This window comes from Cryptotermes secundus, unplaced genomic scaffold, assembly GCF_002891405.2.
Source record: "Cryptotermes secundus unplaced genomic scaffold, Csec_1.0 scaffold297, whole genome shotgun sequence".
Taxonomy (NCBI): Eukaryota; Metazoa; Arthropoda; class Insecta; order Blattodea; family Kalotermitidae; genus Cryptotermes; species Cryptotermes secundus.
This window is the reverse complement of record NW_019721762.1, coordinates 938,816-964,129: the sequence shown is the minus strand read 5'-3', so window position 1 is coordinate 964,129 and position 25,314 is coordinate 938,816. Positions and strand designations below refer to the sequence as shown.

The 25,314-nt window shown below is 42.7% G+C and overlaps 1 protein-coding gene across 12 annotated transcripts in view; it reads right to left on the bottom strand.

Moving 5' to 3' along the window:
• LOC111875648 (oxidation resistance protein 1) overlaps positions 1-25,314 on the bottom strand; it is a 394,105-nt gene that overhangs the window by 55,911 nt on the left and 312,880 nt on the right. For 10 of the 12 annotated variants that reach the window (XM_023872059.2, XM_023872061.2, XM_033750161.1 and 7 more), the window contains one exon: positions 24,339-24,425. The exons of the other annotated variants lie outside the window; for them this stretch is intronic. In XM_023872059.2, the coding sequence (XP_023727827.1) occupies positions 24,339-24,425 (87 nt within the window). The remainder of the gene's footprint in view (positions 1-24,338; positions 24,426-25,314) is intronic. 12 annotated transcript variants of the gene reach the window in all.

Genomic DNA, 25,314 nt, shown 5'->3' with positions numbered 1-25,314 from the left:
CCACAGAACACAATCTGCCGGTCAGTTCCGAACCATCATGGTTCTAACTCATGGAGCCAACTTCGGGGTGTATGCACAGAAGTCACGCCAATTCAGGTCCATTCAAACTTGTTTCACGAAATTTGCGAAACTACACAGACTGATAAGATACGCCGTCCTAACTCTACCAGAGAGACCTGAGTAAAACCGGAATGCAAGAATTAAAATGATATCTAAGTGAACAAAAAAAAGTATGAGTTACGCCACTCAATCACGAGCTAGTACTTATTGAACATATACATTAATTAACTGGAACGTGGCTATCTTGGACAAAGTGAAGTTTTGTGTGTTGGTGATTTCTTTTTCTACTATAAATGCCTCTGATGATGGCTCCGTGGTGAGCCGAAACATGTAAGGCAGGTGGTGACGAGGTGGAAAACTTAAAAAAGTGTCACATTTGACGGAAGGAACTTGATTGTTGATTGTTGATTGTTGATTGTTAATATACATTTATTGCAGATGATGCAGATTATGTACAATAAATGTGTGAAAAAATTAATGCAACTTTCTTAAACGTTGCAATGGCCGTGTGGTTACTTCCATACTGTCATATTTAATTGTTCTTTTTAATATTATTAAAACATGATTAGGCCTTACATCGTCACCCTCATGTATATGATAGTCATTAACCTTTAAAGACCGAATTTTTTCCAAACTAAATATAAAAATTCAGTTCGTACCTCACAGGAAACACATTGTGTCTCCGCTACAAGGACCAAGCGGTTAATGCTGTTTAGGAAAACGTTCGATGCTTATTGTGAGAACCATATTAAACACACAAACACACTGTGTGGGCAGAATGCAGAATTCTACTATGTTAAACCAGGTCGTGCATATAGTAACCATTAGGCTTTAAAAGGTTAAACAAGGGGCAGTGACAACATAACTGAACCGAATTCTACATGACAAGGTGCGTCAATCATTCTACCTCCAAAGAACATTTTCGTTCACCGCTATGACCAGACAACCCACCAAACAACACACCGACAACAGAGCTACATCGGATACCCACATGTGACAAGTACACTATAGCGCACATCCTCTAGAGGGGAAAACTTGAACGGACTGTCCACGAGTAGGTTTGAGGTTCTCAAAGCAGTGATTATGAGGAGAATTAACGCTGTGGAGTCTGCTGAAAGTCAACCGAAGTTTCTGAGGAACATGTTGCCCCCATCTTCAGGGTCAAAAAACAAGCCAAGCAAGAAAAGCGCGCGAAGCAGGTAGCAAGAAGCGGCGGTATAGTCCTTAGAAACATCGGCTGTCTTTCAACGAACTACACGTCGTTATATTCCAGGAAGATGACACGATGAGTTCCATGAAGTTTAACTGCGGTTTTTAACTCTAGCTCTCACAGGCGCATGGCTTTCGAACGGGTTAGAGTATAATCGTCCAATGCCGCCCTCCATTTATATTTATTTTTATTTTTATTTAGTTATGAGTATTATAAAATAGTAGGTTACATTAAGGAATAGTAGATGGACTTAGACCTGTTTATGTATTTAGGTGGTTAAACAATTAGTTTTAACGCACATGCAAGAGCCAGGCAGGAAGGCTCCCTGCTGAGTCTCCTTAGTATAGCTGGAATGGCAGAAAGCGACCATGTCGAGAATTGTGAGATGACAAGCGTGAAGGGTCGTAAGTTTAAGAAAGGGAAGGGTGTGTATTCGCTTTCTGACGCTTAGCCCAGAATACATCATTTTTGACAGCAAAGACGTTGGAGCAAATTTGGCTAAGTTTGGAGAAAGCTGACAGCCCATTGGAAATCTAGGAAGTTATGTAAACTCCCTTAGTTTAAATTGACCAATGAAGGCAAGATAAGATGTTTCTTGAATTCAGGAGAGCGGGAACTAAAGGGACGCTATCCAGAGCGTCGGTTTTGAAAGTCAGTCGGTTACGATTCGTTGGTGTGCACGGACGTAAACTTACGTTCTTCCAAATTCAAACAAAGGACTCTGTTACCATGTTACTTTGTGCACGGACCGGAAATTACATCATCTAAATCTAAAAACAAAGGATTCAGCCAAGTATAAGTAAATAAAGAAACAAATAAATTAACAGGCGAGTTTGCGAATAAGCAAGAATCATTTAACTGTAATATTAAAGTACGTGTTGTAGTGATAAGTGTGAACGGTTATCAAAGAAACGGTGCCACAATAAACCAGAATCATGTTGTACGTGTGCATTTGATCGCTTCCCTGTGCTCTTCTGAGTTAAGGTCCTGTATTCGATCCTGAGGATAGAACTCCGTGCCCTACCTACTGGCTAGCATAAAAAAAAACCTGAGAAATTGAAGAGTGCTACAACAAGGAGAAGACGAGCAACGCTGCAACAGGTAAGGTGAGGCTGGAAGTTGCATCGCATCGCACAACTAGACGGAAACAGGTGAAGTAAGAAAAGGGCGGGCATAAGAGATGTGGCTGTTTCAAGCAGACAAAACTTGCATCATCTTATTTTTCAACTTCACAGAACCAGTCCCTAAATCACTTGGTGTTCAGCTGCATTCATTAATGACAGAGCATTAATATAAACAAGTAGAAAGTCTTTTCTTAAGCGAATATGTAACTTCGCTATTGAGAAGAGACTGTAGGTGGTGCTGTCAGCCAAAGCGAAAGATTTCTGTCTACATAAAATCCGCAAATTTCTCGATCGTTTTCAGCCAGTAACAAACGGTTTTAACTCCAGCGTATTAAATCCACGATCTTAATCTCTGGCTCATTACACAGTGTTCGGCGACGGCGGTTTTAATACGTTGCAGACTTAAACCGCTACGGTTCAGGTCTGTACACAAAACCGCGAGCGCGCGTCACAGGCTATTCATTGCATGTAACCATGAGCACCTTAATAACAAGCATTATACACAATCTAACCACTTCAGAGATAAACGACTTGAAAAACGAAAGGTGTGAAGGTCCAATATTAGTATCAGCGAGCCCTTCACGCCCTGGCGTCGAATTAGCAATGAAGAAATTGCTTAGCACATACGCCTGGTAATAACCTCAACTTCAGTCACGGCCGGCATGTCTCGCGGTGAAGCGATCGTATTTAATGTTACTCAAGTAATAAATTAGATGCAAGGAACTTGGTGGAAGCTGGAAGCAATACAGTTAATCCCGGACTCACGTGACTATATATTTTCTCCTCAGATCCTGTTACCTGCATTTCAAAACCTTTGTCAATTAGTCAGAGAGAAAGCCGTGAATAAACACGGGATGACGAAATGTGTCAACTCGCGATCCGTCACACTCCTACAGCTACAGCAACGTAACACTTTTGAATCATTCAGAATTATTTGATGCAAGTTCCAATATGCTACCGTACGCGTTATACAAGGAAACAGGTGCGAACATGCAACTTTTTGATTAAAAGGTTTTCACAGGTTTCGTATACAGTGATGCGCAAGAAAAAGTTTACAGACAGTTGCAGCTGAGCACATTTACAGTTGGCACAAGCTGTACTGCGCTACGGGCTGGAAGACCAATTCGAGTCCCGGTGCGGGGAAAGAATTTTCACTTCTCTATTTCGTCCAGACCGGCTCTGGGGCCCATCCAGCCTCCTATCCAATGAGTACCGGGGGCTGTTTCCCCGGGGGTAAAGCGGCCGGGGCGTGAAGCTGACCACTCACCTACAACTAGTGCCGAGGTCAAGAAAACGTGGGTCTATACATCAACTCCCCCATACGTCTTCATGGCGCAAAAGTAAGCTATAAAGCTGTCCCTGTAGGATTCTTAGAGGCTGAGTCGAACCCTGGGCCATACAGGGGCTGGAAGTATTAGGTAAACTGAAAAAAAAAATCCACCTCATTGGGACTAGAACTAGCGACCTTCCAGATTGTAGCACAGTGCCTCAACCAACTACGCTACAGCGTATCTTCATGGCGTAGTGCTTAATTAGTTAAGAGCAGGGACAACTTTACCTTTTACAAGGTGTTTATTGACAATTACAGAAGTTTAGAGTGGGAAAGCTATTCTTATTATTTGCATATCAAATCCGACAGAGGAACATAACTGAATTAATACAATCGTCGCTATCTTACCAACACCGGAATCCTCTTTCCCCTTTCCCCTTTCCATTTTTGCCATTCGCACTTCGGCTTATTACGGAAATAAGTACACAATTGAAGGTAATTTTATATAAGCTTTAACAAAATAATCACACAACAGTTTCATATTCCTTATTTATTTACGTAATTTTCATACTTTCAATGCATTCCTCTGCATTACATACACACACCTAACTACTGGCCTCTCAACCACGATGTTCTTTTTTTCCCCCTTGGCACTACAGCCCCAGTGGGCCTAGGCCTACCTCCATGAACTCCGTTCACTTCGGTTTTTCTAGAGCTTACACATTCGGTAGGACCCCTTGGGAGGGTGAGCAGCTCGTCGCAAGGCCTCTACCTGTACACAAACACAGAAAAACGCACACACACCAACTAAACATCCATGCTGAGTGGGATTCGAACCCACGATCCCGGTTTCCAAGCGAGCGAAGACAGTACATGCTTTAGACCGCTGGGCTACCGTGACCGGCCTTCTGTGATCTACTGTGCGTTATTTTATGCACTGGTTAATAAGTGTCCGATTCCATTGGAAGTAAATATTTCGATTGAGCCTTAAGGCATTTTTCACAGGTTGTAACACTGAGACTCATGTGAGATTCACGATGTTTCGGATCTCCCAAGTTTCTTAACGTGAAAATGACTTACTGGCTGCACATAAGCTTGCTCAATACTCGTCCTCCCTCCTACGAATCTTTCCGCCATTCCAGCTCACGCAATTACTGTCATGGCCAACTTGCACGCTTTCNCAGAGGCATTGGAAACTACTTGGGCGGGAAATTGTTGCCTAATTTAGCTCAGAGGTCTCCTAGAGACATGAGGATCTTTTACGTGCCGTAAATCTACGACACGGGACCCACGGCTTAAGTCCCTCCCGGAAATTTTCCGCCCTTAAAAATTCCACGACCTCCGCCGGATTTGAACCCGCGTACCTTGAGTCATGAGGTGGGAACGTTACCCCTAGACTACGGAGGCCGCTTTGGTGAAGTCAGTAAGTATCGATGAAGCAATTATTTAAAACGCGTCCCGTCACTAGACTAGAACCATAATGACGATTCATTAATACTTTCGCAGTATGCAACTCAGAATATTATTAAAGTAGAGGTCTATCCGTAAAAACTAACAGTATATAATTCACTCAGCGACCCATGTCTACGGAATAAAGCCTACAGTCTGAATTACTGGCAGCTGCGTTAAATAAGCCACAAGGAAATAAATAAACAGGCGGATGTACCCGTTCTTCGTCCGGGATATGGTTGCGTTTCTTGTCAGTATCAAAATATACAGCAACTAAAACTTTTACATAAGAAATAGCACTCAAATTAAGAAACGGAAGTTTACTCATGTGGTTAAAGAGATGAACGAGAATTCGAATGGCGCCCAAAAGCTACTGCAATACTTGAACGTCGCTTCGCACGCACACACGCGTGTATGTATGTCTCCTTCAAGTAACTTTGTTTTAGAGACCAACACAGATTTCCATGAAATGTAGTATGAAAGTCACGCAATTAGAAGAATTACAAGCCCACACATATACAAATATATAGGTGTATATAATTTCCTACTGTAAATAAACAAAACGTTATCATCCGTGAGTAATTCTGAAGTGTGATGACACTAGCAATAAAGGTATACTTCCAAAAATATGCAGATGTGTGAATATTTGTGCAGAATGTCAAATAACAAGACAGCCACGCGAAGCCTACATTTACTGTTCTGTTTGTAGTAAAAGAGATGATAAACAATTAGGTAACACGTGGAATATGGTACAGAGATAGATGAAAACGACAGCTCGAATGTTCTATGGAAAATTCCATACATGGCGGCGAAGAGAGAGTATTAGATTTAATCGTACAATTTAAAATGTAAACCTCTACCGTAGGGTAGTTGGTTGAGGCACTATGCTACAAGCCGGAAGGTCGCGACTTCGAATCCCAATGAGGTCACTGGATTTTTCAATTGACCTATCCCTCCAGTCGCACTATGGCCCTGGAGTCGACTCAGCCCCTAACAGAAATGAGTACCAGGAATCTAGCCGGGCGTAAAGGGCGGCCGGCGCGTAGGGTTAACAACCATACCGCCATCTGTGAGCCGATTGTCTATAAAATGTGGGACCCTCAACATCTCACAATCATATGGGCCTTCACGGCCTGTTACAGGGAACGTAAGATTACCATCATAAGATCTGTAAGGCTGGAAGTGCGCACTGTACGAATACGAATTATGGGTTACACGTTTTGCACCGAACTCCACCTTAAGCTCCTCCGAATGCCTATGTAGCGTATTCGTTTCGTTTTGATGGTAACAGACGAAATACTGGGCTAAAATTTGGTTAATTACAGAATAAATTTCTGCAGAAATCTCGCGTGGCATAACTTGTATCAGCCTACTATATATCCTTCAAGGTACCAATACGCCGACGGAGCAAGATAATGATTTGCTTTCCAATTTCATGACAACGGCTGGAAGTAAGATACCATCTACACAGCTTTATTTAGATACATGACATCCATTAATCACTGAAATTTAAAATTTAATCACACCTGTAAGCGACGTTTTCGAGAAAATCGCCATTTTGTTTCCTGCGGTCAATTTGAAGGGTCTCTCCTTTTGAAGTACCGTGTATTTTCACAGGTCCAACTGTTCCGTAATGGCGCCTCTAACTACAAACAGGGAGTTTCAATCCGTATGTTATGTGTTCATATTCTGCATTAAAAGTTAGTATGAATTTCTATTGGCTTTAACAAAAACCGCGACTCTGCAGGATGCATGCTGTATGTTCCACGCATTTCGCTGGCATCACTGGCTATTCAGAAAAACAAAAGTAGCACACTGCTGAAACCATCTGTGAAATCAGCCTTAGGAGTGTTTGTATTTCCCATATACACGTATAAACGCGAGTTCTTACCTGCGAGTGTTTGAAATCTCAATGCCGAGACTATTTGTACCCAGCACACAGAAATCGGCAGGAGGATGGAAAAACTACACAATAGGAGTAACATATCTTTACTGCCCACCAATATTACCAGGGTAATGAAACCACGATGAATGAGAAGGGCGATGCATGTAGCACGCATTAAACAGTCTACTCGGAAAACATTAAGAGAAGATAATATTCCGCCTCTGTGGCCTAGTTGGTAAGAGTTCCTGGCTACAGGTTCGGATGTCCCGGGTTCGCCCGGCGCTACCAGATTTTCTGAGTAGTGGGTCTGGAACGGGGTCCACTCAGCCTCGTGATAATAACTGAGGACCTATTTCAAGGAAATAGCGGCTCCGGCCTAGAACACCGAAATTAACGGCCGTGGGAATCCGTTGCGCTGACCACGCGACACCCTCTATCCGCTAAAGTTGGCACTAACTTCGACGACAAACGGCGGTAGCTCGGTCGGTATAGTTCGCTTGCAGACTAAAGGCCACGGAGTTTGTTTTACCATTCAAGATGTCCTCTGCAACAAAGTTTATCTTTGACCCCTCACTATGGTGTGTTCCTGTGTCTTCTGCGGTTAGTTACTCTTAACGCCACGATTTCTTTATCCTCTAGCATACCAACTGCCAAATTTGGGGATTATGGCTAGTGGTAGGATGACTATGGTATTGAAAAAGCATACAACGTAAGGGCTAGCAAAGTTCCCTCTAAACTGCGCGTGTACGTGGCTGTCGCACACCCGCACAAGAGTCGCAACCTCCCGTGAATTTTTATTTCTTTGGTATATACATGGTAGTAAGCTTGAATTAATAAAAATAGAAATGAAAAAAGTAAACTATAAATTCGATGTGTGTTATTGAACTTTTTTTATTTAAATCGTTGCCCACCGGGACGCCCAAGTCAACCCATGCTCAGAAGACGAAACGGCTTATGCATCCCAGGTTTAATAAGGAAGATGGCCGTAAGGCCTGACTTGCAAGCAGCGTGGGTTTACGGTTTACCTGTAACATAACCAAAACCTTTACAAGACAGCCTTGGCTTCAGCACAAATTTAAATTCTTCTTCGTGAAATTACATCAGTCGTCCTTTCATTATTGCTTCATGCAAATAGTAAAGGTATCCTTGCAAAGGCCGTGGGGGCCCATAGGGTTGTGAGATGTTGAGGTTCCCACATTTTCTAGACAATCGGCTCATAGATGGCGGCAAGGTTGTCAGCCTTACGCGCCGGCCGCCCTTTGCCCCCAAGAATATTCCTGGTACCATTTCTGTTAGAGGCTGAGTCGACCCCAGGGCCATAGTGCGGCTGGAAGGATTAGGTATTTTAAAAAAATTCAATGACCTCATCGGGTCTTGAACCCGCGACCTTCCGGCTTGTAGCATAGTGCCTCAACCAACTACGCTACCGCGTGTCCCTTATTGCTTCATGAGGGCATTTTCTTTAATTTTGTTTGAAAAACAACTGATACGACTGGAAAGATTCGTATCTTCTGGGATATCATGTCGTGTAGTACGTTGAAAGCCAACCGAAGTTTCGGAGGAACATATCGCCTCCATCTTCAGGGTCAAATAATAAGGCAAATAAGAAAATAGCAAGAGACTGCTTCATGGTTTCTTGCTTGGCCTATTCGTCATTTCCGTAACATACAAGTCGCACTCATACCAGACACGTTAAGGTTTTAAGCAAAACCCCAGGCAAAAAGTGGGAGGGAACTTCCGCTATATGTTACAGTAACAGGAGAACGTGGCTGTTTAATAAGTTCTGGCTTTTACTGCTTTAAGCAAGTGGCGTTCCGTTGCATGCGATTCAATGAACTGGTCTCCAATATTAAGCGAACAGACGCGTTTACCTTACATATTAACGCTTATCGGACAGAGATGGATTTTCATTAAATAGTAATGTATAAGCATACAATTAGTCATATATGATATTCTAGAACACCTGTTTGATGCTGTCTTCAAACCCCAGTACCATAAACAGCAACGTGGAGCGAAAATAATCATAATTTTAGAAATAACTTTATGCTATGAAACGACCGCGAGATGGGCGGATATACGAGGACCGCTTCTGGGCAACGGCTTGGTAAAAACGTCCGCCAGCAATGGACACGAACGCCACAACGGTACAGTAAGAGAGGACGGGTGTTTTCTGACGTCCGCGCCGCGGCCGTTAATTCGCAACGGCGCGATAAACATTTCTGCGGCAAAGAATCCAAACACAACACAGAAGAGTTTTTTTTTCTGTGTGGTCCGTGCCGAGATGTTGTAAGGAAGGGACAAGGGTAGAGTTTAGTCAATTCTGTATGGGAGTCTGTGGAAAGACTTGGGCGCGTGAAGCTGAAGAATCTCAACTGTTAGAAGCCGTTGCTAGGGAACGCTGATGAAGACAGAGCAGGCTGAAAAAGGCTTAATGGGTGCTGTGATGATTTGTGAATTGTGGAGATTAACGGTGGCACTGTAATTACTTGAACTTACGAGTCGTGTGTGTAAGTGGTAAATAAATCCCATAGCCAATCCGAAGGCTCGTCGATACACGCCCCTAAACTTCTATTTCATCCCTTGTAATCTACCAAATTACAAATTTTAGAAGCGTGTGCTTTTCGTAGATAAGTCTTCAATCTTCGGGTTACTTTCCACTACTTGTATAATGTTAAGAACGGAAATACGCTGAAAAACAAGCATACTTCAACTGACGATGATGGCCACCCGCGCGCGCATTGGCCATATTTACAAGATCAGTCACGTCGGCCAGCCAGTCTGGTTGTGTAGTAGTGCAGTCTTATCAATGTTCACTGCTTTTCACCAGATTTTACTACTTTCTGAATAGAATTAGTAAAATTAGGGGCTCCACAATGAAGAGCAAAGCAAATGTCAAAATTCGGTTCGTTAACCAATGAATCGCTAATCGACGTTTCATGGCGCCAATTAACATCAATTAACTGGCAATGATTGAATAGCAACGATGTGGATATGCTTACTCAGAGCTGTTCAGTATGTAAACAGAAAAGAAAGCCCAGTGGTAAATAAATTACAGCCTGTAAGTGCTCGTAAATTAATAGAACTATGCTAAGTGGCACGGTATCGACAATAATCGGAGAAAATCGATATGGAATTAAGCACGTTGATACATGACACAACGTGACGTTGCCCCTGTGCTTGAGTGCCACGCCATGAAACGGAGTGGAGGTATAGCTCCCACATTCTTAACCGCACTGTTAGATGGTTGTGACAGGTCAGCTTCACATTCCGGCCCCAATATCCATCGGAGAAGAAGTTGGGTGGGTCTCACAACCGATCTGGACACGGTAGCGACCAGAAAAGTCCCTGCTCTTGACGGTAATCATGCACCAGTCGCCCTGTTCGTAACTAGTCAATTAGTCTCTAAGGACCACGTCACATCTCAAGCGGTTAGTAGCTGGCTTCCCACTGCGGCGGCCCGGGTTCGAGCCCGGTTCTGGTCATGTGTGATTTGTGGTGGAATAAGTGGCGCTAGGGCAGGTTTTNGGGGGACTGACATAACTACCCACATCAGTAAAACGCCATGAAATTCTGAAGTAACAGAGTCTGAGGATGTGGGCTGGACAGCACCTAGTGCCAGGCTCGTCTGAGCATTCGCGTTGCATAAAATACGGGGAATGTACAGACCAACTGAGGGATTATTACGTTTTAAAGCTCTCTTGAATCATGAAGTTAGTCATTTCGGCGTAACGGTAAGCTACTAGAAGACTGTGGTATAGCTCAGGCAGTCGATGGCTTGCCACCACGACGGCCCTAATTCGATACCAGGTCAGGCCGTGTGGGATTTATGATGGGCAAAGTGGCACTGGGGCACGTTTTCTTCAAGTACTTCGGTTTCCCCTAGCAGTTCTGATTCCACCGAATTCTCATCTATCATCCGGGGCTGGTACAATAGGCCAATTAGCGGCTGACGTACCAAGTGTACTCAGCCTCACCCCACCCCGATATAGAACAGTATATAAGCTACGAGAAATCTTAAGACAAGAGTGGGGTCCCAGCTCACCATAATGTGAAGGTGATCGCCACTTCTAACTCTGCATAAGTCTGGATCGATGACTGAGATCCCTTACATTACCGCCGACATACTGATTATGTTTACGTACAGTCAAAGTCAGAGTTACTTTACGACTGACGGTTTACCGCGCATCAGTTCGTCTTGGCGACAAGCCCCTTCAGACTCGAGACCAGTAATTCCCCCCCCCCCCAATTGAACACTTGCGGTCATAACCCTTATATAACATCCTCTCTGACGAGAGGATGGGTCTGTCGTTTATAACTGGTGCTGGTCCTCGCCAGCGCAGTCATTCTCAGGTCAGAGTCCAGCGGGACTCATGACCACATTTTACTGTCTCAGATTCGAGACTCCCCCAACCAGGAGGGGCAGGTCCTAGTAATTAGAGCCCCCAGGAACATGGTGGACCGGTTATACTGCAAGGCACCAGGTGCGACTCACAGAGCTAAGGTGGAGGTATTCGACCACGCCTCCACACGGGTCGTGTTTACGGAAAATGAGAGCGAAGGTGTTTTAAATGATACACGGTCTGAGTCACATCAATGCCTTCAGAGAACATGCAAAGGGGTGTGGAGCACTGCCACGCGACTAAAACAACATAAATTGTGACCGCATGCAGTAGCCGAGAGTTACGTGGGAAGCTACCTAATGGCCATGGCCTACTCTATTTGTTTCTCACGCAGCACCTAACCTTGTGCGATAGGCAAGTTCCTCAAACTTAAGGCGACTGAGCACTGAGCAGAAATGTGCTCATTCACTTTCTCTATAAAATTCACGTAAGTGTGAATGTTATACGAACCGGGGTACAAGATGTACTCATGATCGCGCACAACCAAATCCATGGAGGCGAGGCCCTCTTGGGAAGTAGCAAGTGCCAGCAGCAATCCACAGTTCCCGTAAGCACCTTTATTAAATCTACTGACTTGCTAAACCTATCCGTGGATACAACCACATTATAAACAGTTCTCGGAAACTCTGCCACAACCATCAGAACAGATGGTGTGACCGGCCAACCAACTCTATGGAGCCCATTCCTTATGAAGGCAACAGCCGTTCAGCTACTTAGGCAATTTCAAACATTTTACGAAACCAAAACTTTTATTATCGTGCTCACATGAACCATCCACTGGTTCCTATCCTAAGCCAAATCAATCCAGTCCATACCACAACATTCTATTTCCCTAAGATCAATTTTAATATTATACTCCCACCTACTTATAGATCTTCCTGGTGGCTTCTTTCATTCTCATTTTTCTACCAAAATCTTGTATCAATCCTCTTCTACCCATCTCATTTTCCTCGATTTCATCATTTTAATTATATCTGGCGAAAAGTTAAAGTCATGAAATGTTCTCCAACCTTCTACACTTTCACCCCTCTCCGGTAAATATATATTCCCTTGAGATATATTCAGTCTATGTTCTTCTTTTAATGTCATAATCCAACATAAAGCATCAATTGTTTTGCCCCTGCATTACAAATGTATAAGCCTTTTTAACTGTCCCGCTGTTAATGAACTTGCGAGACAGAAATTTATCTCGAGACGAACAAAACGCTTCATCCGTGACTCTCAAAGTTCACGTGGTTCGACCACGAGCGGTCTACTTACGTAGTACTACTTAATATCCGTTTCATGCATTTCCTGTAAATGCAGGCTGAAATGGAAGGCCTTGACTTTCATATGCCATTCACGTAACGTAATAACGACCTCTGAGAACCGTATCCCGTTCAGTAACGTTCCTTATTCATATAAATACACTCTACAAGACGGAAATCATTCTTTGCATTCCTTTCTATCACTAGACCGAAACGAAGCCTGTGGGGGGGGGGAATGAACGTGGGATGACGATTGGAATATACCACGTCACTTATGAACACTGCAATCTGTGCCACTTAAAACCATGCTTCAAGAAGCCAGAGCTATTTATAAAATACATGACATACAACAATAAATTAAACTTTAAAGAAGGATTTCTACATCAGGCGAATTACAGCAAGTTATGCGAATTCGACAAGAAACATCAGTAAACTTAAATCTCTGTGAATTGTTCGTTCATCACTGCAGAATTAACTAAACTAGCACAGTTTTAGGATAATTTTATGGAGACATAAAATAACGTAATTTTCAACAAATTCCGTCCCTTTTCCCGAAACCTACTAAGGGAAGCATGAGTCTCTCAGTCACTTAATCGAAATATAAAGGATAAAGTTGTCCCTGAACTTAACTAATTAAGCATTATGTCATGAAGGCGTATGTTGGAGTGTATGTATAGATCCATGTATTCTTGACCTCGGCACTAGTTGGAGGTGAGTGGTCAGCTTCACGGCTCTGCCGCTTTACCCCCGAGGAAAGAGCACCCAGTATCCACGGGACAAGAGGCTCGGTCGACCTCACAACCGGTCTGGACGACGTGGAGTGCAGAAAAAAAAATCTTGCCTTTACCGGGACTCGAACTCCGATTCTTCGGTCGTCCAGCCCTTATACCAACTGCATTACTTAAACATCTTCAGAATGTCAAACTTTACTCATGAGGCAATGACTGGAGCACGTGTGAAACGGTGCAGTGCGTGGGAGCGGTTGCTGGTACCGTTAATGGCGTCTCACGCGCCATCTTGTTCCTCGGTTCTAGTGACGAAAGCTGTTTGTCTGCTGTTTCTGTTGCTTCTCGTCGCACAGCTTCTTGTACTTGTAGCGGTTCATGGCAGCTTTTAGTGCTTTTGAAACTTGCTGACTAAGTTCTTGGCTGGAGCTATTACTACTGATAGTCTGTACTGTAGTCAACTTCAGTGGGATCGGTGGTACTTCTGTAACTTCCTCCAATTTTGAAACTCGCTCTTGCTCTGACAACAGCAAATCTTCATTCGACCTATCTTCTCCAAAGAACTTCAACATCTTCTGAAATATCACCACAGCCAACATCCTTTGCAGTGCCGTAACGTCTTAATCAACTTTCTCTAACAACGTCTCTTAGGAGAAAGCCTTTAAAAGCTATGCATACATTCCTGTCGTACGTTCTTCCCAACTCTACACTCATTTTGGACCAAGACTCGATACTGTTGTTACTTCATCCATCTTGTTGCATTCCTTTTTCTTTTCTGTGAGTTTATCCTCTTGACCGGGTGCTTTGATTTGATGCTGGAGGGGTTCTTCGCAAATAGCACCGTTACCTTGAAACTGACAGTAACGCCTTGTTCCACTGTTGAAGCAATGCAGTTGGGGTTTAGAGGAGAACTCAATACTTACATAATACGAGTACAAAAAACGATGTAATTTACAGTGGTCTCTCCTCTGGGATACAACACAGTGCAGTCCTCTGAAAATCGACACGCAGGAAGAACATGTTTCCTCCATCTTCAGGGTCGAAGAATAATCCAAGTCCGTTTAATGTCAAAGGTTATTTCTGAGGACCATATCTCTATCTTCGGGACAGAAGAATAAGCCAAGCTGCTCAGTAGGGGTAATACAACGTATAATTTAAAATAACATGGGAATAACGACGACGAAGCCATCCATCATCCTACATTACTGACGCAAGCGCACAGGCCAGCAAATGGCCAACTACTTGTCTCTAGCGGCCGCGCCATAGCTCAAGCGGTTAGTCACTGGCTTCCCACAGCAGCGGCCCGGGTTCGATCCCGGGTCTGGTCAAGTGGGATTTGTGGTGGACAAAGTGGCGCTGGGGCGGATTTTCTCCGAGTACTTCGGTTTCCCCTGCTAATCTTCATTCCACTAAATTCTCCATCATCATAATCACCCGGGGCAGGCTACAAAAGTGGCCGCCGTGCCGAGTGGACCCAGTTGGACTCCACCGCCCACTAAACGAATTAAAAAAAACTACTTTTCTTTTTTTTAATGCTAGTGGGGTGGGCCTAAATCCTTTGTACTTCGGCCACTTTTGACCTATTGTACCAGCCCCAGATGATTGGGGAGGGTGATTGTGGAGCAATTGGTGGAATGAAGATTGGCAGGGCAAACCGAAGTACTCGGAGGAAGCCTGTCCCAGCGCCACTTTGTCCACCACAAATCCCACTTGACCAGAGCCGGGATCGAACCCGGGCCGCCCTGGTGGGAAGCCAGAGACTAGCCGCTTGAGCTATGGTGCAGCCTAACTGCTTGTCTTACTACGTCACCAACGCATGCGCATAAACGATATAAATTTCGTAACAAATAGTTGTTTGAAAATAGTTGTGGCTGAATGCATTTTGCATTTACTGTTAAAAATCAATGTTTATCCTAAGTGTATGGTCCATATTGTGAATTTTATGGTCATATCTTACAATTTTCGCGAAGAGCAAAATTCCGTAAGCCAAACATCTGGACCCCAGAACTGTATTTCCTTCTGGACCGATTTATTTGCTGGTCTGCAGTAGAATCTCTGCATTATTAGTTAAGATATTTACACTGTTTTAATCATATAAGTTCTAACCCAATCAGAACTTTGTAGTGCACTACATTAATAGCAAGTACTGTAACATTTGTTACATTAATCTACCAGAATGAAGAATATAAACGGCGCAAACTTAACAACCAGCACCGTAACAATTTAGCAATACAGAATAACAATCTTTCCACTTCATTAAGCCACAATCCAAATTCATGAATGTCCGTATTTTATACAGACAAGAGGCAAAGACACTTCTGCGCATGTAGAATTTATATCGGATATACGAGACGAGTTCTGGAGATGCGGGCAAAATATTTCAGACACAAACACCGTGTCACAATACATTACAGATACGCTGAGAGCATAGTCACACTTGTCAACAGATGAAAGTTGTAATAAGAAACTGAATGCTATCATGACAAGGGAGTAAGGCTGAGCAATCCTACAACTCAGGCTGAAACAGCAGAACTCGAAAAGAGAGCAACAACACTATCAAAAGTAACGCGCTATTTTGGTTGCTACAACACACGCCAGTCGGGTTATTCCGAGTGTGGAAGCCTTTAATTTCTTACATACCGGTAAAAAGCAGGAAATTCTACGCCTTATAACACTCGGTGGCTTGTAGTCCGCAATGGAACTATACCGACCGAGCGACCGCCGCTTGTCGGCGAAGTTAGTGCCAACTTTAGCGGATAGAGGGTGTCGCATGGTAAGCGCAACGGATTCCCACGATCATTAATCTCGGTATTCTAGACCGGAGCCGCTATTGTCTTGAAATAGCTCCTCAATTATCCGCACGAAGTTGTGTGGACCCCGTTCCAGACCCACTGCTTCTCAGAAAATCTGGTAGCGCCGGAGATCGAATCCGGGACCTCTGAACTCTGACCACTAGAGCCTCATAGCTGGACTTAATATGGCCTACATACAAACACAAGCCGAACACGTCTATCCTCTCGGCTGTTCGCAAAGGGAGAGAACTGACCTTAACGGCTTTTACTGCACCACTTTTGGAGTAGAGAGAGAGTCAGTCTTAAAATCAAATGCATGTAGACTGGTTGTGCGTGTTCCTTTACAGCGACGCTTAACGATCAGTTCTGAAATACGGCACAACAACATAGATGGATGCCGCAGTCTGCGTTCTGAGCTTCCATGAATAAATACTCCGGAAAAAAGCTAAGCTATCTCTGTAACAGGCCGTGCAGGCCCACAGGGCTGTGAGACGTCGAGGCTCCCAAATCTTCCAGACAATCGGCTCACAGATGGCGGTGAGGCTGNGCAGTCTGCGTTCTGAGCTTCCATGAATAAATACTCCGGAAAAAAGTAAAGCTATCTCTGTAACAGGCCGTGCAGGCCCACAGGGCTGAGACGTCGAGACAATCGCCTCACAGATAGCGGTGAGGCCGTCAGCCTTACTCGCCGGCCATCCTTTACCCCCAGGAGGATTCCTGGTACTCATTTCTGTTAGAGGCTGAGTCGACCTCAGGGCCTTAGTGTGGTTGGAAGGATTAGGTAAGTTAAAAAAACCAACGACCTCATCTGGAATTTAACTCGCGACCTTCCGACTTGTAGCATAATGCCTCAACCAACTACGCTACCACGTGCCCCCGAGCACTCCCGAAGAAGTGGAAATTATCAGGAAATCTTCATGCATGTTACATTTACGCCAGTCACAAGGCGTCATAATTAAATTACACGTAATAACGCGTGGCCAGACTGGACGTAAGATAATTAAATAAATAACTTAAGTAATTTAAGGGGCTGAACAATACAACCGATTTGATTAGTGTCCCTCCCCCGCTCCCCAACAGTGTTCACCGTGACTTCGTCTGCATGACACAGACATCCATACAAATCTCTACATCCTGATCAATTCTCCTCGTTAAGTCACGTCCAGACAAGGTAACGACGTCTTCAATCCTGCAGGCCTATTAGAATGTATCATGTTTAAGCACTTAATGGTGTACCAATTTCCAAATGGGCAGGACGTCTACGACCAACCCATTTCTAGACAACTTTTGTACAGATACATTCCTATGGTGTTCAGGCGTGGCCCAAACTTGTTAGAGCATCACATTTTCCATCTGCAGGGTAACATGTCTAAGTGCACGTTACAAGTTATGCATCCTCAGCAAATATACAACATAACAAACTAGTGTCTGTTCCTGAATGACACAGAAACACACATACACAAACTTTCGAGAACTCGATATAGATTTTCCGAACTCAATTATAAAAATTTCAGGGTCATAAGTTCGACTGGAATATTCACATACGCCTAAAAAGAAGGTAAAGCTATACCTGTAACAGGCCATGGAAGCCCATAGGGTTGTGAGACGTTAAGGGCCCCATATTGTCTTGACAGTCGGCTCACAGATGGCGGTAAGGTTGTCAGCCTTACGCGCCGGCCGCCCTTTATCCTCCAGGAAGATTCCTGGTACTCATTTCTGTCAGAGGCTGAGTCGACCTCAGGGCCGTAATGCGGCTGGAAAGATTAGGTCAACCGAAAAAAAAAATTCACCTCATCGGGACTCGAACCCGCGACCTTCCGGCTTGTAGCCTAGTGCCTCAACCAACTACGCTACCGCGTGCCCCCTATTCACAGCTCTTAATCAAAATTCGGTCAAATAAACCTAACGATATATAATGTCTTAGAATAACAATTATAAAAGTTAAGTTGGGGCACGCGATAGCGTAGTTGGTTGAGGCACTAGGCTACAAGGTCGCGGGTTCGAGTCTCGCTGAGGTGGATTTTTTCAATTTACCTAATCCTTCCAGCCGCACTATGGTCCTGGGGTCGACTCAGCCTCTAATAGAAATGAGTACCAGGAATTTTCTTGTGGGGTAAAGGGCGGCCGGCGCGTAAGGCTGACAACTTTACCGCTGTCTGTGAGCCGACTGTCTAAAGAAAATGTGGGAGCCTCGACGTCTCACAAACCTATGGGCCTTCACGGCCTGTTACAGGGACAACTAGTTCAATTACGTTAGAATGTTAAATTCAGGCTTATCAGACCCAAACATAATTACAAACGGGAAGTTCTGGGAAAAACTAATCGCTTACTTTCTTTTGACATGACACGGACCTCATATAAAACGACGCGTCCATAACTATTCTATTGTTGCGTGTGTATTCGCTGCCGCGGTAACATTTTTACCGAGCCGTTACTTAGGATACGCATACAGACAGACAGACAGACAGACTGATGTGAGGGATTTATGAAGCTCTCCGTTGAGATAGGCTCAGATGCCATGATATACGTACCAAATTTCATACAGACTGGTTCAGGCATTCAAAAGTTAATAGGGGGGATTCAGAAACACATAGCATGGTAATCTCATAAGCCTACTTTCATTTTTTCAAAATAAGGAAAGTAGGTTAAAAAGGCTCCAATCCTCTAATAACGAAGCGGTAACAAAATACGGGGAATTTGTGGACTCTAAATAAACATACACGCTTGAAATTATTATTATTATTATTATTATTATTATTACAATCTGCAAGAAAAACACTTCAGGCTAAAACCCGGAGTCAGGTAATTAGAGAAAGTACTGAAGTGGAGAAAGCAATAAACGATCGGGCATATGAAAAACGGCCGGTATCTCACTGGACATGTTCCTCTCATGTCAGAGTAACCGCTTGGCCGTGCCAGAGCTCAAGCGGTTAGTCGCTGGCTTCCCACTGCGGCGGCCCGGGTTCGATCCCGGGTCTGTTCAAGTGGGATTTGTGGTGGACAAAGTGGCGCTAAGGCGGGTTTCCTCCGAGGACTTCGGTTTCCCTTGCCAATCTTCATTCCACCAAATTCTCCAACATCATAATCACCCGGTGCAGGTACAATAGGCCAATCAGTGGTCGCCATGCCTAGTGGACCCAGTCGGACTCCTCCACCAAAAAAGCGAATTAAAAAGAAAAGGGAATAGTAACGGGGCCAAACCACGACGGATCCAGAATAATATAACGGACGAGGAAAGCTGCAGAAAATCGCGAGAGATGGAAGCTTCGAGCGGGGGTGGGGCATTTTATGGGGGGAAAACCTCGAAAGCGAAAGAAAAAAAAAACCCTCAAAAGGGGCGAAAACGTGCAAAGTGAGGAAAACATCCTCGCACTGTCCTGCTGTTCTCTCACCAGAAAGCCTACAGTTGCTAAGCGTGTACAAACGGATTCATAGCACAAAGAAATTCAGTTCACCATTGTTCCATTGCTTGACATTAATGCAATCCATGACGCAATCACAAAATGTGACAAGACGGCAAAAACTGACCAATGGGAATATATAAAATGATCATAACAAACAGGTATGCAATTTCACAACCTCGGTGCAGTTTACTTCCAGACAAACACAAGCGAACAATGGGCGTTTACGCTGGTACACAATATGTATCCTATGGAACATTAAAAGGCAAAGAATGAACCACCTGACCTTGAAACAAAATTAATTGCACGACCTTGAAATAAAACTTCATGCTATACAAATGTTTAAAATTTGACATATGACCTGCGACTCCCACCAATCATCCAGATTAAAAAACAACTAACGAAAAGACGTCACTTGCATATGAAATAGCCTATATATACACGTACTTTTGTTATGGCGCAGTATACAACCGAAATAAGAGACCAAAACCCGTGCAAACATATCTGGTAGAAATGGGCCTTGAACATCCATTTATGTTGCTTTATTGACTGCTAATCCAGTGGTAACTGAAGAGTTGACACACACCAATATAAATTCAACACAGCCATGCAGACGCCATGCACATGTTCATAACAACACGGGGTAAACGGTTCTTGGTTGAACCAACAGCCCTTCGCTACAGATGACTACTTTGAGAAACGTTTCCAGTGATTGGAAGGAGCGATAATAAAGATTCAACATTCCATAAACTTTTCTTTAAAAAATGTGTCCAATGCCCAAATAATCCTATATTGGACACAAGATATGTCTATACAAATACATAGACTTGCCAGAGTAACATATTATGTCTTGTAGACCCATTGCTAGGCAACGACTGCGAAACAAACAACTAGGCAACGGTCCGTAAAGAGCAACAGAGGAACGGTGTTTTCTGTGCGGTCCGTGCCGAGACATTATAAGCCGGACAGTCAGTGGAATGGCGTGAGTTGGTGAAGAGTAGCTGGTTAGTGAATGAGTGAGTTATAGGGCTGCTGGGGTTCGGTAGTGAGCTGTTGCTGTGAGAAGCTGGTAGCTAAGGACGGGACATTTTGGGAACCCAGAGGAAGGGGAACGTCCGCACTGGAACCCGCTACCAGAAAACAGGTGAAGGCGCTCCAGGATGAGAAGACTTTAAGTGTGTGCTCTTGTGAACAGAAAAGGGCGAGAATTAGTAAAACGGTTGTAATTACTTGTAGTCACGGATCTGTAAGAGTTGAAGAAATCCACTTAACAATCCAACACCCCATCTAAGAGTCACTCTTATCACCTGACAATATTTCATAACGTACAGTGTGGCCATGAAGACCACGATGTATTAAGACATTCAAGAACTCAAAACACATAATATACATGATTGGCTTTTCTAAGACAGAGTAACTCAAAGAGTCTGTTTAACGTTTCTTATTTTTCAATGCTAGACAGCAAATGGCTGCTCCACAAAAAAAAAACGCTCATTTAGTCAACTGATTTGCAGAATTGAGTCAGATTTTACCGTGCAGCATTAATTACCTTGGGAGTACTGGATGATCTAACGTGAATTCAGTACAGACTGAAGTGACATTCGTGGGCACTGGCAACATTTTGAATGTGAAACACATAAGAAAATCTCCAGTACCAAATGCAAAGTTGACTAATATTCACAGTGCCTTTGTCAGAAGTTCAAGGCAGTCAAACAAAGTACAGCAAGCTTCAGATATATGCAATATGGTATACACAGTCATGCGAAAAATACTGCAGATCATTCTCGCTCTCCATCTCAATGAATACAAAAGCAGGAAATTAAATACTGAAAAGCTGGATCGTGGCAGTTCAAAAACGGTCATTAAAAAATCAACCGATAATGCGTGTTATGCCCTTCAGTTTGAAAGTCAGTTTGTTCACGTTTGCTTGTCGTCTCTCAGGTCGAGTAAGTCGAATTTGATTTTCTTTCGACTGGTGTCCGTTTTTGCTTGGCTGGCATCTCTTTTTGTTTGGTCGGTTCTTATTTCAGCCAGCAGCTGTGCCATCATTTGTTCCACTTTCATAGTGTAGCCCTTTAACGATCAAGATCCAATGCAGTGTCCAATCCAACTACTTACGACACCCGTTGTCATGTAGTATGTGTGACTATAGACGGGGTTTGGATTGATGAATGGATTTATTGACCACTTATACACATGACTCAGAACTACAAGTAATTACAGCGTCACTAGTAATCTCCACATTCACAAATCACCATAGCACCCACAAAGCCTTTTCCAGCCTGTGTCTTCACCAGCTGTTCCCTGGAAGTGGCTAACAGTGGAGATTCTTCAGCTTCATGCTTTCATATCCTATCATCACAGCCTCCTGTATGAAACTCAAATGATATCTAACTTTGTCCCTTGATTATAACATCTAAGCATGGACCACACAGAAAACAGTTCTTCTATTATTGTGTGCATCTGTCCCATTATTAACCATCTGCTTCCTGGCAACGGGAACGTGTTTACCGAGCCACTGCCCAGAAACGATCACTGCTTACAGAGTCATTGCTTGGCAATGGGTCCACATGCCACAATATGCACTGTTTCACTAGTTCACAACATTGTAAATGAGCACACATGATCCCTGCATCTTCTTAATATCTTGAAAATATGGGTACAATATGTGCATGTTATTCATGTTAGACAGTGTTAAATGTTGGGCTTGGTGGACTGGGAAGGAATACTGGAGAAAGCACAGGAGCCAATAGTATGAAGAGTTATATAACAAACTTCCCGTTGATTTCTCAGTGGGTTTGTACATTAACACCACACTGAAACTCTATTTTTTTTATGGACTTCTCATAGATGCCCACACTTCTGTTGAAGATGCACAACTGTGCCCCACATACTAATATAATGTTAAGTCTTCTTAACATGGAAAAAGAGCAGAAAGCAGGATATTAAGAAATAAGAAACAGCACTATCAACCACTAATAAAGGTTGACATATAAAATCTTGAGTTGTATGTTGCATGTCTTAATGGATCACGCATTAGTATATGAAGTACTGATGACACTATACTCACATCCAATTACACATTTAATTATCAGTATTAATGTGCAAAAAAAAAGTACCTGGATATGCTATACAGTGTTCCTTACACATATAGTAATTCCTTTCAACACAAAATAATAAATTGCTGCATCTTCTCATCTGAAACCCAAACTACATCAAGAAGCATTACGGACATCCAGTGCAAAGTGCGCCATGTGCCAAATTATACTAGTCTAGAGAGATGCAAGACAGAACATACTACTATCTAAATGGAAGCAAAGAGAATTTGTGTGGTGAGAAGGGTGCAAACACAGACTATTCAGACACAAGGAGGGACTAACACTACAACAGATGCTGAGCAGAGCTACCATCTATTATCTGCACTAACTGCGCTAGTGAGGACAATAACATGGCATGAGCATTTCCACAGTCCTGGAAAGTGACCCTGAAGTAGCTTACACTTGGAAACATGGGCACCAGAATATCAATTACACAACACTACATTTGCTCAGGAATGAACAAGGTTCCCACTGCAATCAAAGAAATCACCTAAAATATCCTTATTTTTTTGCATAAACGTCCATGCAATGTATTCCTAGCAGATTTGTTTGAAGTGGTGATGTATGAAAATAGTTTTGCCTTGCACAATACAAAATTTGGCCAACATCACAAATATTTCATTCATAATTTTCACTCTTCACTAAGCAACTGCTATTTGCTTGATCATAGCATTGTGTTGCAGTCATTAACATCTTGACTGCTTCAGACTGATAACATGTGCCTTCTAATAAAACTATGTATCAGTTAATTATAGGTATAGATCCACGTTTTCTTAAGCTCAACATCAGATTGGGGTGAATGACTAGCTTCACGCCTCAGTTAATTCATCCCCAGAAGAAAAGTTTTGAGTACCCACCAGACAGGATACATGGGCTCCAAAGCCAATCTATATGCAGTAGTGAAAAGTCACTGTCTATAAGGAACTGAATCCAGTTATCTGGCCTGTAGCCAGTCAAGATGACAAAGTTATTTCATTAAATTTACCAAATTTAAACATTCATATAACAGAATTTTGTAACAGTGAAAGAAAACACTGCATATTTATGAAAAGTATGACTGCTAAAGAATATTTTATAAAACTGAAAATCAGGTACATCACACTGCTCATCATACTGACACTTCACCGCATTTCTGCCATCTTAGAAATATCTTATAATAAACAGCATAATACTGAATTGCAGTTCACAGGATTACTAAAAATTTGCCACCAAAGTCCATAACCCACGAAAATTCTACATGTCAGCCATAACAGCCAATACCATTATGGAATGAGTATTGGGGCTTCTAATTAGGTATGTATAGAACAGAATCTAAATTACACAAAGTTTCAAATTGTAAATAATTTGAATCTGTAAGTCTTATTACCAAAAGATAAAATCTACTATAGTGGCAAAAGTTTAAAGCATGGATTACAGGACAGAACATCTGTTCCACAGTTTATGTAACATTTATATACTTGGGTGTGATGTGGAAAAATAATTTACTGTTAGGAGGTGACTGGAAAAAAGGAATATAAAATATGTATTTATGAAGTCGCAAAAACTCATATGAAACTACAGAGTCTGAACTATCACTTAAAGAAGTTATAGCCGCATTCAGCTGACTTCATATTGGTCACTTCCTCAGGTTCAGTATGAATACTCATCGCCACAAACCAACTAATCAACATCGCCCACCTCCTCACCCACTGGCTCGCTCTCAGACTCGGACATAGTTTGGGTCTTCAAAATAGTGTACAGCTTAGCATAGGGGGCCTTGATCACCTTCACCACGCGTATGCACCAACAGGAAAACAAGAAAAACAGGCAGCATTAAGGTAACAGAGCAGCACCTCAGCTTGTAACTCTTATTGCACCATCATTCTCTTTCACAGGTCACATGATTCATTAAGGATACTAAGGAACTCTGCAGTAACTTTTGTATTCGTCATATAATTTGATTTGTACATTCAATTTCCTGGGTACACATCACCTTATGAACAGACCTAGATGAATATTTCAACCTAAACAAATACCAGGAGGGCGGAGAAAATTGTATAATGAGGAGCTTCATAATTCATACTCTCCAGCAAAATTATTAGGGTAATAAAACCATGGAGGATGAGCTGGATGGGGCATGTAATATTCATGGGGAAAACGAAAAATGCATAATATTTTGGTCAGAAAATCTGAAGGTATGACAAGACAATTTGGAAGATCTAGTCATACATGGGAGGAAATATTTGTCTAGCTTGAGGAAATACTGTGCGACAATATGGTCTGATTCAAGTAGCAAAGACAGACTCAAATTTTTTTAATTGGAATCTGGATGTAATGTTAATTATACAAGAAGAAATTAATTTTATGTTAAATTCCCTGGTTACAGACGTTATTTCTGCACTCAAAACTATATAATAATTATGCCAAAGAAAGCTTTAACCAGACTACAATACAAAGCCAAAATTTGTCAGAACTGAAGCAATATTTCTGTTCTACACAGAATAAAATTAATGTAAATTCTGAATGGTAAATTTGGATTATAGTAAACCATGAATTTTATGCACGCACACACTCAGGTGGAAGAGTTGGTTGCTCCTCCCAGCACATCAGGCAGAACCATAATATGCTACTTTACTTCATGGTGGCACTGTTTAAAACTATCTGTGTACTTTAT